Source organism: Callithrix jacchus, chromosome 3, assembly GCF_049354715.1.
Source record: "Callithrix jacchus isolate 240 chromosome 3, calJac240_pri, whole genome shotgun sequence".
NCBI lineage: Eukaryota > Metazoa > Chordata > Mammalia > Primates > Cebidae > Callithrix > Callithrix jacchus.
The window spans coordinates 173,219,855-173,235,562 of record NC_133504.1 but is presented as its reverse complement, the minus strand read 5'-3'; the positions used below and the strand labels follow the sequence as shown (position 1 = coordinate 173,235,562).

General features: G+C 40.8%; 1 protein-coding gene across 5 annotated transcripts in view; it reads left to right on the top strand.

Moving 5' to 3' along the window:
• Window positions 1–15,448, top strand: part of SLIT2 (slit guidance ligand 2) — a 388,661-nt gene extending 373,213 nt beyond the window's left edge. For all 5 annotated transcript variants that reach the window (XM_035293962.3, XM_078367432.1, XM_035293960.3 and 2 more), the window contains 4 exons: window positions 4,312–4,466; window positions 10,528–10,816; window positions 11,661–11,872; window positions 13,666–15,448. In XM_035293962.3, coding sequence (XP_035149853.1) covers window positions 4,312–4,466; window positions 10,528–10,816; window positions 11,661–11,872; window positions 13,666–13,907 — 898 coding nt within the window. In that variant the 3' untranslated portion in view covers window positions 13,908–15,448. The remainder of the gene's footprint in view (window positions 1–4,311; window positions 4,467–10,527; window positions 10,817–11,660; window positions 11,873–13,665) is intronic.
• Window positions 15,449–15,708: the final 260 nt, after the last annotated feature.

Genomic DNA, 15,708 nt, shown 5'->3' with positions numbered 1-15,708 from the left:
ATCTCTAATCTTAGCACTTGGGAGGCCAGAACAGGAAGATCGCTTGAGACAAGCCTGGGAAACATGGCAAGAACCTATCTCTACAAAAAAATTTAAAAAGTAGCTGGGCATGGTGGCATGCACCTATGGTCCTAGCTACTTAGTAAGCTAAGGCAGCAGGATCCCCTGAGTCCAGCAGGCTGAGGCTGCAGTGAGCAGTAATTATGTCACTGTACTCCAGCCTGGCTGACAGAGTGAGACCCTGTCTAAAAAAAAAAAAAATCTAAAAACAGTAACTTTACTATATTTACCTGTTAAAAGGTCAAAATGGGGCTTTATTTAATTCCAGGGAGATATAAATGGAATTAATCTCGATAACTCTTATGAAATTCTGATGTGATCAGATTAGACACTTAAAACTTTTAGAGAGAGAAAAGTATAATCAGTCTGAATCTCACTCTTAATTGGGAAAATAAAATGCAAACTCAGTTTTTAAATCCATATAATTTATATGCATTCTTCAAACTCTCATTGTAAGATTATTACTTTTGTTAACATTCCAGTGTTTTTTAGTAAATGAACCAAGTTTTGCTATCATATGAGATTATTTACTATAGAACTTTATTCTCAGGCAATTTGGGGCAGAAATCATGTATTAAAAGCTTGTTAGTGGTGAAAACATATGCCATTTGTCTGGGAATAGGTATTCCTCAGGTTGTTGATTATAACAGTAGTACATAATAATTAAAAGCACAGGTTGGGCGCAGTGGCTCACGCCTGAAATCCCAGCACTTTGGGAGGCAGAGGTGGGTGGATCACCTGAGGTCAGCAGTTTGAGACCAACCTGCCCAACATGGTGAAACCCCATCTCTACTCAAAATACAAAATATTAGCTGGACGTGGTGGTGGGTGCCCTTAATCCCAGCTCCTTGGGAGGTTGAGGCAGGGAAAATCGCTTGAACCTGAAAGGCTCACTGCAGAGGTTGCAGTGAGCCAAGATCGCACCACTACACTCCAGCCTGGGTAACAGAGCAAGACTCTGTCTCCAATTAAAAAAAAGGGCACATACACTTAAGCCAGACAACCTGGCTTCAGAACTGTTTAGCCACTAACTAGATATGTCACCTTGGATGTTCTAAGTACCCACCTCTTGTTGTGAAGCTTATATGAGGTAATATTTGTAAAGTTCTTAGTACCAGGCCCATAGTATGTGCTGTATGTATAATCCTTTGCTCTTACTATTTGCACTTCTCTTAAAAGGAAAAAGAAAAAAACTACAAAGAAAAGTTGCCTAAGGTCACACTAACCAAAGATGATACCTCTAATGAGACCTAGGACAAGCCGAGCAAGATTAATCTCTCAGCATTACCCTTGACAAGACTGCCACTGAAAATTCCAAATATGTTTTATAAAATGAATTTTCAGAGGTCTTGTCTTAAACATTCTTGAAGCATAATGATTATCTATAGCTATCATCCAATAGTATTGGTAAAAAAAATTAATTTATGTTATTCCTAATAGATCTCCCTTATATTTGTGAATTGATGATGCAACTACCTACCTCCAAGGTCCCCCTCTGACACACTGCATTAGGGTGTGTAAAACTGTAAAGTGTGTTAAATTAGACCATACAACTATACTGCAGCAAACACCATCATTGACAATGACATGCCTAAATTGAATGTCTAAGACCCATACGTGACCAAGAATCTATTCCTCAGTATTGCATGGGTCTTCCTTTTGCAATTTTTTTTTTTTTTTTTTGAGACGGAGTTTTGCTCTTGTTACCCAGGCTGGAGTGCAATGGCACGATCCTGGCTCACCGCAACCTCCGCCTCCTGGGTTCAGGCAATTCTCCTGCCTCAGCCTCCTGAGTAGCTGGGATTACAGGCATGCGACACAATGCCCAGCTAATTTTTTGTATTTTTAGTAGAGACGGGGTTTCACCATGTTGACCAGGATGGTCTCGATCTCTTGACCTTGTGATCCACCCGCCTTGGCCTCCCAAAGTGCTATGATTACAGGCTTGAGCCACCGCGCCCAGCCCCTTTTGCAATTTTAAAGAGAAAAGCAGGACCTCGTTATTAATATTTATTAAGGTTGATGTTGCTATGACATCCATATGAAACTACTTGGAGAGTTATGTATAATGCCAAAGTAAAAAGGATTTGACTTCTGCTCTTTCTATGTCTACCTTTACTTCAATATTTTATTTTAAAACTTTTAGTAACTTGAACAAGATATGCCTCCAATGAAGTTAATATATTTCTGCCAGGCTTTAACATTATCTTATAAATACTATTTAAAATAAAGCTAAATTAAATTCTTTCATCAAGAAGAATCAGAAATTGTATTGAATTATTTGTATCATGATGATCATGGTTGGGTGGGGTGCTGATATGATAGTGATGGTGATAATAATATCTCACATTCATTTTGGCTATGCTGTGTATCTTTCAGTCACTTTACATAGTCCTCAAATTAACCATGGAAGGCAGAAATATTTATTAGCATTTTCCAAAGAGAAAACTGAAATGTATTAGTAATAAAGTAACTTGTCTAATTCAAACAATAAATGCAGGATCAAGATTCAAATCCAGGATTCTCTGACTACAGAGTCTATATGCTTAACCACCAGCTGACGTTACTACTTGGCACATCCTCAGAAAAGAGTCATATTTAAAACCACTAATGGATGGTGTGTGATTTAACTTAGAAAATAATTTTCTGGTCTCTTTTCCTCTGCCAATTGTATTGATGTTCAGTGTTAGGATGACTAAATGTGTAAAAGGCAAAAATATTGATGGACATATCTAATATTTCATTTTATAAAGTCATTATCTGAGACAGGCTATCAAAGATTCCTGCACATGTGGACTCTTCTAACCACTTAAACAGAAAGAATGTCAAATGTTTTCACATTTCTGCAGAATGGTTTCTGTTGTTCTCAAATCAAAAAACGTTTTGTTGTCTGTCAGCAATACAATGGAATGTGATCAGACTCCAGTGGTGAGAACCAAGCAGAAATATGTTAATGCATTTCTGTTACTCCCTGGGCTTCACCATTTTGCAAATTTAAATATCAGTACCTAGAAATTTAAGGAGTCATCTTGCATCTGGAATATTAAGTGTTCACATTTGGGATTAATCTATTACTTGCTCCCTTGTTTCCATGTTGGAACCTTTCTCAGTCTTCCCAGTCAGTATCCCGGCATGTTAGATCTTTAATAATCACTACTAACTTTTTTATCCCAACTTCCATTATGCCATATTTTGCTTGTATAGCGAAAGGTGAGTATGTTCCTGACACTGCACTGGGTATTGGTCCCATTTCTTCTTCGGTCTTGTTTCATTGCTCTGGTTTGCTTTTTATGCCTGCTGTAACACCAGAGTTAGATTTGCAACCACACTTTAAAACCGTGTAACACATATTTACTAATTGCACTCAACTTCATCTTATTTTTTCATGTTCATTTTCCATTTACCTCATTTCATCTTTTTGTATTTATTCACTACATCAATTTCTATATGCCCTTCCAAGGTTTTTGGAAGGTGACAGTAACAATTGTTAGAGCTGGCCCTGGAAAATTTTAGAAAAGAATCTGGAGAACCACTGTCACTGCACCATTTCCTAGATATGACTGTGTGTAGCATTTTATTTAATCTGCTGTTCTCATGTCCCTACTGAGCATAGACTTTTCACAGTAATGTCATTTGATGAGTACCCCTATGAAAAATGCACAGAAAGCAAGAGGATATTATTAACAAATTTCAAAAAGTGCTGAGATCCCACCAAGTTGGTTCTCCTTGCATTTGTGTGTATGTTTGCTTCTGGTAAGTCCTAATATAAAGGCTTTTTTAAGAGAAGAAGCCAGCAGTTACCTAACATCGATGTGTCTGGAGTGTTTTTGGCACTGGCCTACGTTCCTTGTCTTTTCAGAACAATTTGAAGTGACAGTATCTTGGTAAATAGAACTTTTATGGGGTTTAAAAGCAAATAAATAAATCATCCTTTGTAATTGCTACATTTTGAGAGAATGTGGATGGACAATGATTAAATGTAGTTATTTCTACTTCTCCCATGGAAGAACAAACTTATTTTGTATTCAGTTCCTGAGAAGCTGCAATCTATCACATCTCCTTGAAAATAACTATTTTTGAAAAAAATTCAACTACTTGTTTTTATCTTCATTAATATTATCTTTATCTTCATTACTGTTAGATAGCCATGTTTTTTTCCCAAGGAGCACTTATTGAAGTTTGTATTTTAACTACTTTGCTTTAATGAAAAGAAAATGGAAGAATCAGCCAAGTTTTCTTTTTCCATTGTAGTGTGGAGACAATCAATGATGGAAACTTCCACATTGTGGAACTACTCGCCCTGGATCAGAGTCTCTCTTTGTCTGTGGATGGTGGGAGCCCCAAAATCATCACCAACTTGTCAAAGCAGTCCACTCTGAATTTTGACTCTCCACTTTATGTAGGAGGTAAGTTCTCTTTCAAATTCAGTTGGTCCTCAAACTGTGTAATTCTCATCGCGGATAAATTCAGAAGTTTATTAACGCCTAGTGCATCAGTATTTCTCACTGACCAATAGTGATCAATCATTGAAAGATGGACAGCAAAGACAGAACAGAAAGATCTCTAGGTGGGTATTAAAGAATCATTTTATAATCCCATCTCTAGTTCTAACTAAATATATCATCTGGGTAGAGAAGGACATTAATTAATAGTTATTTTGTATCAATGACATGCTAGGTGATTTATGTATAATTTCATCTTATATTTGATCTGGTCTATGGAAAAGGAAAGGTGGTTAGAGGTTAAATCATGCAATAAAGAAAATGATAAAACAAGTTCAATGCAAAATGGAGAGTATATGACCCCACCCCAGCTCCCTTAAGGAGGCATACCCTATCAGCTCAGTAAAATGTTACCATGCTGGAGCTTCTACACTACCAGTTGCTAATTCATGTGGATGATAGGATAATTATCAATGTGATCTAATGATTGACTGAATGATTGAATGAACAAATTAAATATACAAATTGTATTGGAATAACAAGCAATAGTTCTGTACCACTAAGACCTTAAGGTGAATGAACAAGAGAGTGGGTTGGAAAGGTAGCTTAGGGCTTGAAATCATAGAGTGAAGATGCTGGGCTTTATTTTTAAGTGAAAAGAAGGCAGATGAGTGAATAAATGAGGGACAGAGATATAAGCAAAGTTCTAAAGGAGCCCATCGGAGAGGACCCACAAAGGAGGGAGTTCCCAATCTTGCCTTTTTTTGAAGGAACAAATACAAACTGGAGGCAGAAAATTTCAAAATTCTGGTAAAGGAGCTAGAAGGCAGTTAATGCTGAATTGAGAAGCATTGAATTAAACTACATTGAATTTATTTGAACTGACTGATAAAGCTAACTTATTTTACAGATAAATAAGTAAAAGCTTTGATGAACAGGTTAATGTACAATTTCATCAGAACGACAGGTATTTTCATGAGTTTCACATCATTCTCTGGAAAATGATAACCCATGCTACACCATTATCTCAACCACTCAAAGCCTTGTCTTTACTCCCTTAGTCCAGGGCACTTCTGTTTTTAATATTTCAGTAGTAGAAATTCTTAACACTTTGACAGACTTGAATTGCTTTAGAAACAATTTGAAATCTTTGGTTCAATTCTGTAAATATTTATTGAGTACCTACCACATACTAGGCACTAAGTAAATGGATACATAAAGGATACAAAGTTGAAGAATAAATTTCCACTCTACTCCCTAAAACTTGGGGAATGCAGAGGGATCTTCAAGGAACTATAATGCATTATAAATAAAGTATTGCATAGTGAGTCTACTCAGCAAGTTGACTAATTGCTTCATGGGAATCACAGTGGAGGGTCTCATTAAAACTGAGTCTTCCATTCTTGCTGGCACTCCAGTTAACAAGGTTGCTTTTGGATGGGGGAAGCAAAGTCACAAGTGTATCTGTGATTTGAGAGAAAATAGCTTATATTTATTGAGTACATGCTATGTCCACAACATAGTGCTCCTTTTATAGCCTTAATCTTCAGAGATCTTAGGAAGTAGGTATGATTTTCTCTGTTTTGTAGTCCCTGAGGAGCAGTCTCAAGGATTTTATATAACTTGTCCAAGTTCACAAAGCTATTACGTAATAGACATCTCATTTAAGTCCAGGTCCTCCTGACTCCAGAGTCACCTGCATGGCCATTCACTTCTTGGTGTGAAGCAGAAAAAGAAGAAATCTAAGTGTTGTGGCCTTTTGTTGCTTATGGACTTTTCATTCATTTGATTTTATCATGCTTTCATTGGAAACCACTTTGTTAAATCTTTTGACCCCCTTTAGAATGTAGTACAAGACAAATTTTAAAAATACAGGGAGGCTGGGCATGGTGGCTCACAACCATAATCTCAGCACTCTGGGAGACTGAGAAAGGAGGGTCATGTAAGCCTAGGATGTTTAAGCTGTAGTGAGCCATGATTGCACCATTGCAGGATAGCCTGGGAAACAGCCAGACACTATCTCAAAAAAAAAAAAAGAAACAGGATGGCATTGTTTAGGTCAGAACATTTCTCCAAAAAAATAAAGATGAAAAAAAAATTTTTTTAACTACAAAATGAAAAGTACCTGTCCTTCTGAAGGTAGAGGGTCTGGAAAAATTCAAATAGCACATCTGTCCACCCAGGCCTCAAGGAAGCCACTTGCATCCCAGTCCCACTGCCAGAGAGCACCATGGGCCACTTCCTCCCAGCTTAGAGTGCAGTCTCAAGGGTGATTCAGATTTTAAAAACACAAGACACCTGTAAGACCACAGCTTTGAATACTGTGGAGTAAAGGGATGAGAAGCAGAGGGAGAAAAGGTGAGTGAGTTAACTAAGTTCCCTTTAAAAATGGTGACTACAGTGAGATACCTACCATCTCATACCAGTCAGAATGACCATTATTAAAAAGTCAAAACGAACCGTTGCTGGCAAGGTTGTGGAGAAAAAGAAACACTTAAACACTGTTGGTAGGAGTGTAAATTAGTTCAGCTATTGTGATAAACAGTGTAGTAATTCTTAAAGACCTAAAAACAGAGCTACCATTCAACCCAGCAATCCCACAACTGAGTATATAGCCAAAGGAATCTCAATCATTCTGTCATAAAGACACATGCCTGTATGTCATTGCAGCACAATCACACTGGTGAAGACATGGAATCAACCTAAATGCCCATCAATTCTAGACTGGATAAGGAAAATGTGGTACATATACACCATGAAATACTATATACCCATAAAAAAGAATTAAGCTAATGCCCTTGGCAGTAGCATGAATGGAGTGGAGGCCATTATCCTTAGAAAACTAACACAGGAACAGAAAAATACATTCTGCATGTTCTCACTTACAAATGGGAGCCAAATGATGAGAACACATGGACACATAGAGAGGAACAACACACACTGGGGCCTATGGGAGGGTTGAGGGTGGGAGAAGGGAAAGGATCAGGAAAAACAACTAATAGGCAATAAGTTTAATTCCTGGGTGATGAAATAGTCTGTACAACAAGCCCCTCATGACATGGTTTATCTGTATGACAAACCTGCTCATATACCCCTGAATTAAAAAACAAAACAAAACAAACAGGGATGCTACCCAAGGAGGACTGCCTGAAGGTGATGCCCCAGCATCTGAGGAGAAGCAGCCTCTAGAGGAATATATGCCTCAGCCCCTTCGGGAGTATATGGATATATGGAGAGGCAGCTTAACCCTTGGTTATCAACTACCCATGATAGGTCCTGACACAAAATAATTTTTTTTTCCTGAAACAGAGTTTCACTCTTGTTGCCCAGGCTACAAGTGCAATGGCACGATTTTGGCTCACTCCAACCTCCGCCTCCAAGGTTCAAGTGATTCTCCCACCTCAGCCTCCTGAGTAGCTAGGATTACAGGCTTCCACCAACACACCCAGCTAGTTTTTGTATTTTTAGTAGAGACGGAGTTTCATCATGTTGGGCAGGCTGGTCTCAAACTCCTGACCCCCTCATATGATCCACCCACCTAGGCCTCCCAAAGTTGTAAAATTACATACATTAGCCACCGTGCCTGGCTGACACAAAATAATGTAATTTTCAGTTTTCTATCTACAGTCCAACTGAGCCTTTATTACCTAATAGGGAAATAAATCAATAAATAAGACCCGTGCATGGAGATCTGTGCATATGCGATAAATGCTCTCCTTGTCCTGGCATGGGACAGAGGACCTAGGCTTGATACTTGGTCTTTTTTTTTTTTTTGCCATTTTGAAGCCTATACAAATAAGGCTAAAAGGTGTCTGCTAAGTTATCTGCTGATTGATTGAATGACTGATTGACTGAATTCCAAACAGGTCCATGGCATAGAGGAAAGGCTTAAAAAAAACATGGATCTACTTCTGTTTATCACTAAAGACCTAGCTTTTTCTTAGCGAGCACATGAAAAGATTGACTAAGAATAATTCTTGATTTTATGGTAGCCTATTGAAAGTCAAATATATGATGTATAAACATTTTTATTTACAAATTACTCTAGTCAAAGCTGGGCCTAATTGTTAGCTTTGGAACAAAAAGGAACAGATTGACTAATAGTTTCTCGGTGCCGTGGAACTTTGCCAATCTGTATTTAGTCTTGACATGTGCACATATGTGTTGTGCCTACATCAAAATGAGCTATTAAAAATAGTTTTGGAAGAAGTTCATTTTTAACCACTGAAAAAAGGACCATAAATGTGTGGTCATTAAAGTCCTTGTGATGGATGGATATAATTAAATTAGAAAAACTTACCCCAGAGCAAGGAATTTTCTGCCACCAGTCCTCTCCTGGAAATGGTAAATTTCTTCCTTTTGACCCTGCTCTAGAAAGCAACCCAAAGCAAGAGGGACATAGACGAAAGTCCTGCACTCACAGAACTTCACAGCCAGGAGACTTCATTCATTGCCTGTCAGAGTGTGACCATGGACTATCTGAATCACCTGAGCTGCATGTAGATATTTAGGGTTCAGCACCTCTCCTGTTCCTACAGCATCAGAACCTCAGAAGGGGGAGAGAGTGGAGCCTGAGAAGCTGCCTTTGAGCCTGCACTGCTGGTGGTTTTTACTTAGGGCAAACTTAGGGCAACTTCTCTGGTTCATATGCTCATGGTATATAGATGACAATACTAAGCCCCAGAGAGAAGAAATAACTGCTCCAAGTGCACGCAGAACCAGAAATCCTTACCCTCTAACCTAGTGGTTTTGTACACGTACACCTAGCTGTCTGACTTTGGTGCCTGCTTTGAATGCCAATGGTTGAGTCATTTCCCGTGGATGGGAAAGGAGAAGGTGGCATAAGTTCAGACCCAGAGTTTGCTACAGTTCTTTGTCTTTATAACCAACAAACCCCCTATAGAATGAGAAATTGGGTCTCACTCAGCCTAGAACTTCCAGTCAGTAGTCCAAAGTCCAGGCACAGTTAAGGCATAACTGGGGGGTGTGGGGAGGCAATGGTGGTGTGGTCAGCACTCTGAAAGCCTCCACCTCCCCTTCCCTTCCCTGGATGGGCGCCTCCTGAAGGATACCTTCCAGGAACTATTTAAGGGTCTGGCTTAGGCCATGAAAAGAGTCTTCCATTTTGCCAAATTGAGGGTTACCAGATGACTATCACTAGTGGAATGTATTCATGCAAAGATTGCAAATATTCCGTTTTGAAAGAGATTTCTTTTATATTTCTGATTTCTTGGACTATGTAGTCTTCACTCTCAATTAGGAAGAAAAAGAATGTTGTGAATGAGGTGTTGCCCTGAAAAGAATCAGGAGTGAGTTTTTAGGCATTGGCATCACTGGCCAAGCTCAGAGACGTTGCCAGGAGTGAGCTGGATTCCTTGCTAACTTCGGATGTGGCAGGGCTGTGGTGAATGGTCACTGTGAACGCCAGCGCTAAGCCTCTGAGACCTGGCGGACCTCGCCCTGGCTCTAGAGATGGAGGAGTTTCTTCTCGTCAGCCTGACTCACTTGAACTCGCTGGGTCATATTGGGCATGTCATCAGGGCTTCCTGGGCCCTGGCTCCTCGTCTTTAAGATAAGGGCTAGAGTTAGTCAGAGCACCACAAACTGAGCTTCATGGAGCTCCAGACTTCCAGGAGTGTATGCCTGGAGGTGGGGGGTGGAGGGCAAACGGAGACGAAGCATTCCCTTCCCCCAGTCTTGCTTTAAGGACAGCAGCTTTGCCTCTAGGTTATGTATTTGTGTACATGTAATGTTTTCTTTGATGCAAATTTTAAAAGTTAAAGATTGACCACCAGTGAACTAGGTATTTTATTCTAGTTGTGGATTCAAACTTCCTGGAGCATCTTCCAAAATACAGAACAAAACAAAAACACACATCTCTTCTCCACCTCACTCCCCTACCACCCTGCCCAAATATCCTGCCACAATAGGTTGTCAGTGGGGTCCCAAGCATCAGGATTTCTGGATAGTAAATGGCCGAGGAACCCCCAAAGAGCCTGACCTCTGACCTGGTGTTCTTCCCCAGGCATGCCAGGGAAGAGCAACGTGGCATCTCTGCGCCAGGCGCCTGGGCAGAACGGCACCAGCTTCCACGGCTGCATCCGGAACCTCTACATCAACAGTGAGCTGCAGGACTTCCACAAGGTGCCAATGCAAACAGGCATTTTGCCTGGCTGTGAGCCATGCCACAAGAAGGTGTGTGCCCATGGCACCTGCCAGCCCAGCAGCCAGGCAGGCTTCACCTGCGAGTGCCAGGAAGGATGGATGGGGCCCCTCTGTGACCAACGGACCAATGACCCCTGCCTTGGAAATAAGTACGTTTCTGCTGCTTGTTAGTTGAGTACATACCTGAAAGCCTCAAAGCCAAACTGAAGGGAGGGAGAGAGGGAGGGAGAGAGGGATGAAGGGTGGAAAGAAGGGAGGGAGGGAGGGAGGGAGGGAGGGAGGGAGGGATGGAGGGTGAAAAGAAGGGAGGGAGGGAAGGAAGGAAGGGAGGGAGGGAGGGAGGGAGGGAGGGAGGGAGGGGGGAAGGAAGGAAGAAGGAAGGAAGGAAGGATTAGAGGGAGAGAAGGATTGGAGGGAGGAAGGATTGCAGGGAAGAAGGAAGGATGGATTGGAGGGAGGGAGGAAGGAAGGAAAGAAGGAAGGGAAAAAGGAAGGAAGGATGGATTGAGGGAGAGAGGGAAGGAGAAAAGGGAGAGAAGGAGGGAGGGAAGGTAGGAAAGGAGGAAAGGAAGGGAGGGAGATAAGTTAGGCATAGGGAGGGAGGGAGGGAGGGAGGGAGGGAGGGAAGGAGGAAGGATGGAAGAGGGGAAGGGAGAGAGGGAGGGAAAGAGGATGGCAGGGAGGAAGGGAAGGGAGGAGGGAGGGAGGGGAGGGAGATAGGCACAGGGAGGGAGGGAAGGAAGAATAGAAGGGAGGAAGGGAGGAGGGAAGGGAGATAAGTTAGACACAGGGAAGAAGGAAGGGAGGAAGGGAAGGGAGGGAGGGAGGAAGGAAAGAAGGGAGGACGGAGGGAAGGAGGGCAGGGAGATGAGTTAGGCATTAGCACTCTGTCCTTCATATTTTTTCAATTATCCTCCATTCTTATATCACCTCCGTCCAGTCTTACCTCCTCTTCTGAGTGCATTCCCACTCCTGTGTTCCTCCCCTCTGCAGATGCGTGCATGGCACCTGCTTGCCCATCAATGCATTCTCCTACAGCTGTAAGTGCTTGGAGGGCCATGGTGGAGTCCTCTGTGATGAAGAGGAGGATCTATTTAATCCATGCCAGGCAATCAAGTGCAAGCATGGGAAGTGCAGGCTTTCAGGCCTGGGGCAGCCCTACTGTGAATGCAGCAGCGGTTACACAGGGGACAGCTGCGATCGAGGTAGGTAAGCCAGCCCTGCCGGGCACCTCTCTCTCTTGGCAAAGCAAGAGGGATCCTGCCTCTTTGAAAAGAGAGAGAGAAGAGGTGAAAAAACGGGAGCAACAGAGACAGAGAGAGGGGAGTGATAGGAGAGAACACCGAGTCCTCGCATTACTTCAGTGCTGCTATTGATTTATTTTTAAGTGTTATGAAGGACCAGATGTGAAATGGCCTAAACCTCCACCGCAGGATTGTACGCAGCCTTCAAATGCTTCTCACAACTTGATTTGCTGTGAAAGAAATATTCCTTTTTACCTGATAAAGAATCACATTTACTTTATGCCTCTCTTACCTTTACTGGCTGTTCTCATTCATACAAATTATTAATTTATATTCTGGCACAGAGATGGTGCTAATAATTCCACTCTAGTTTCAGTACAAAAATGACCTTCGACCTTAGAACCGACTGATTTATCACAGCACATCATGTGGGTGAGAGGAATGGAAACAGGCTGGCTTCTGAGTTCACCTTCCTCCTCCTCCTTTGTCTGCGTGATCAGAGCTCGCCTTGGCTCCAGCTGGCACGGATTTCGTTTTGTGTGTCAGAGGGACGAGCCAAGGGAACACGTGCCCTTGGAAGCCTTTAGCAGATGTCTCTCTTTTGAACTACATACTTCATACCGGGGTAATTTATGAAGTTAGTGGAATGTTACTTGTATTAAGTAACAGATTGGATAATATTAAACTCCAGGTCTAATAAATTAAATTGCATACTCTCTGAAACTGCTCCCTGTGGTAAACAAAACCAGCTGTTCGTAATGTAAAAACAGAAGATGTGTATTTTTTTTTCCTTTTATGCAATGAAACAAAAGATTTACTTGTCACTGCAATAGCATTGTATTTGTGGTCTACATATATACCATTCACTTTGCTGAAAATAAAGAACAAAAAGTATTTTTCAAAGAACAGGAGGCAGTACCACCAGCTAATAATATGTAATGCAGGTTACAAAGGAGAAACAACAGCATTATCTCCTGAATTGAGTTGTGGGTTCACAGTCACTCTGCAGGACTTACAGCGACTGTTCTTTTTTTTTATTTTTAATACTTTAAGTCCTGGGGTACATGTTGCAGAATGTGCAGGTTTGTTACATAGGTATACACATGCCATGGTGGTGTGTTGCATCCATCCCCCCGTCACCTACAGTAGGTATTTCTCCTAATGCTATCCCTCCCCTAGCCCCCCACCCCCTGCTATCCCTTCCCTAGACCCCCCACCCCCATACAGGCCCCGGTGTGTGATGTCCCTCCCTGTGTCCATGTGTTATCATTGTACAATACCCACTTATGAGTGAGAACATGCAGTGTTTGGTTTTCTGTTCTTGTGTCAGTTTGCTGAGAATGATGGTTTCCAGCTTCATCCATGTCCCTGCAAATGACATGAACTCACCCTTTGTTATGGCTGCACAGTATTCCATGGTATATATGTGCCACATTTTCTTTATCCAGTCTATCATTGATGGGCATTTGGGTTGGTTCCAAATCTTTGCTGTTGTAAACAGTGCTGCGATAAACATACATGTGCACGTGTCTTTATAACAGAATGACATATAATCCTTTGGGTGATATATATATATGATATATAATCCTGGGTCAAATGGTATTTCCAGTTCTAGATCTTTGAGGAATCACCACATTGTCTTCCATAATGGTTGAACTAACTTACACTCCCACCAACAGTGTAAAAGCATTCCTATTTCTCCACATCCTCTCCAGCTGTTCTTAAAAATGCTTGTGCTTTTTGTTCTTTTCTAGAAATCTCTTGTCGAGGAGAACGGATAAGAGATTATTACCAAAAGCAGCAAGGTTATGCCGCTTGCCAAACAACCAAGAAGGTGTCCCGATTGGAGTGCCGAGGTGGGTGCACAGGAGGGCAGTGCTGTGGACCTCTGAGGAGCAAACGGCGGAAATACTCTTTCGAATGCACTGACGGGTCCTCTTTTGTGGACGAGGTTGAGAAAGTGGTGAAGTGCGGCTGTATGAGGTGTGTGTCCTAAACGCACTCCCCGCAGCTCTGTCTGAAAAATGTTGTATACTTCTTGACCATGTTGGACTAATTAATGCTTCATAGTGGAAATATTTGAAATATATTGTAAAATACAGAACAGACTTATTTTTATTATGAGAATAAAGACTTTTTTTCTGCGTTTGGGAAAAAAAAAAAAGAAGAAATGCTTGAACTCAAGCTTCCCCTATGCTGGAGAAGTATGAAGAAAGATATACCCGGAGGCATTAGAACAGCGACAGGAACCATCGCTACTTGGGTCCATCTTTGTAACATGCTGAAGACAAGCAGAAGCACATGCACCAGGGGCAGTGGAGCGACTGTGCGCTGATGTGAAATTGCCCAGAGCATAAAACCTGTGTGCCCTCCTTCACATCAACTAAGTTCACTAGGACATACCAAGCACATGCATGTGAATGAGGACGCAAGGCAAGGGAATGGAACTCCAGAATTCACAGACAGAACAAATGGATGAGAAATACTTTGTGCAAAATATAAAGTGTCCTGAGGATCTGGGTTCCATTCATGAGAGGAAATGAAAATGCTAAAATAAATTTTATCTTCCTTTTAAATGTCAGCATGTCCGCAGAAGCAGCACACAAAAGTCTTTATCTACCATTTTCCAGTATTAATTTTTTTGTAATATAAATGATAAAGGAGATGATAAAGAACCAATAGATTATTGATAAATAAATTAGTAATATGATTTTTTTGTTTCTATGAGTTCTAAACAGCCCTATACAGTATTCAGTTTCCATGAGAAATATTTATTATATCAAAGTACATTGTACTTAACATTTTAGGCCATGCTTTTACTGTTCCTTGATGCTTTAATATATATTAATTTATAATTATCCTGATATTTTTGTACATTTTTCAAACTTAAAAATCAGGATTTTTTTTGGCAATAGTACTAACATCGGGTTTTATCTTGGGATAAATATGTGTTGGTCTGTTTGTTGACCTTGGCATCTGATCACTGATGTCACTGACCCACTGGCCTCATTCAGGACACCTGCAGAGAGCGTGCAAAGTCCAGGAGAGGAAAACACAAGTCTGTATACGAGATGGTCATTGTACAGAAAGAAGTGGCCGCTCTGCAGCATGTCCTCACAGAAAAGAAATGGTGTGTAGCAGTCAACACTAGAAAGTAGACCTTTTGCAAAGTAATATGTCCTTGACCTTTTTTGCCCTTTTCTGGGGGTGGGGTGGGGATAAAAAGACTGTCATGTCAAGAACTGTGATTTTTTTTTCCCCCAAACAATAAAACTCCTTAATTATCTTAATGTTCCCATGTTAACATGTTTGCTGCTAAATTACAGTGTAGAATTGATAATGATTTATAGTGGACTGTGCTCTTCACTCATTAAAATCCCAGGGTGCCCTGTAAAGATGCAGATGTTTCTTCCTGAAAACTTTTTTTACAAAGAAAATTAGATGTACATGTACAATTCAGTGTGCTTTGTCTCTCTCCAGACTAATATCAGTTACACTGCTGATGTTTGTAAATTAAACAGATATTTACTTCATTAACAGCTTGGTGGTTTTCTTAGAAATTGCACAATAGGCCACTCCTTAAGAATTAATCAAAATGATAAAGAGTAAGGAAGAAAACCTATACCTTTTTGTCGCCAAGAATTGGTTTGAGATTCACATGTTATTTCTGGGGACTGATTTTGAAATGGCCACATAAAAGAGATGGATATAAAAACATACTATTTGCCTGAAAAAAAAAGGTATTTAATTAATTTTTTCAAAAACTGTAAGATGAAGTCTAAGATGAAATATTCTTG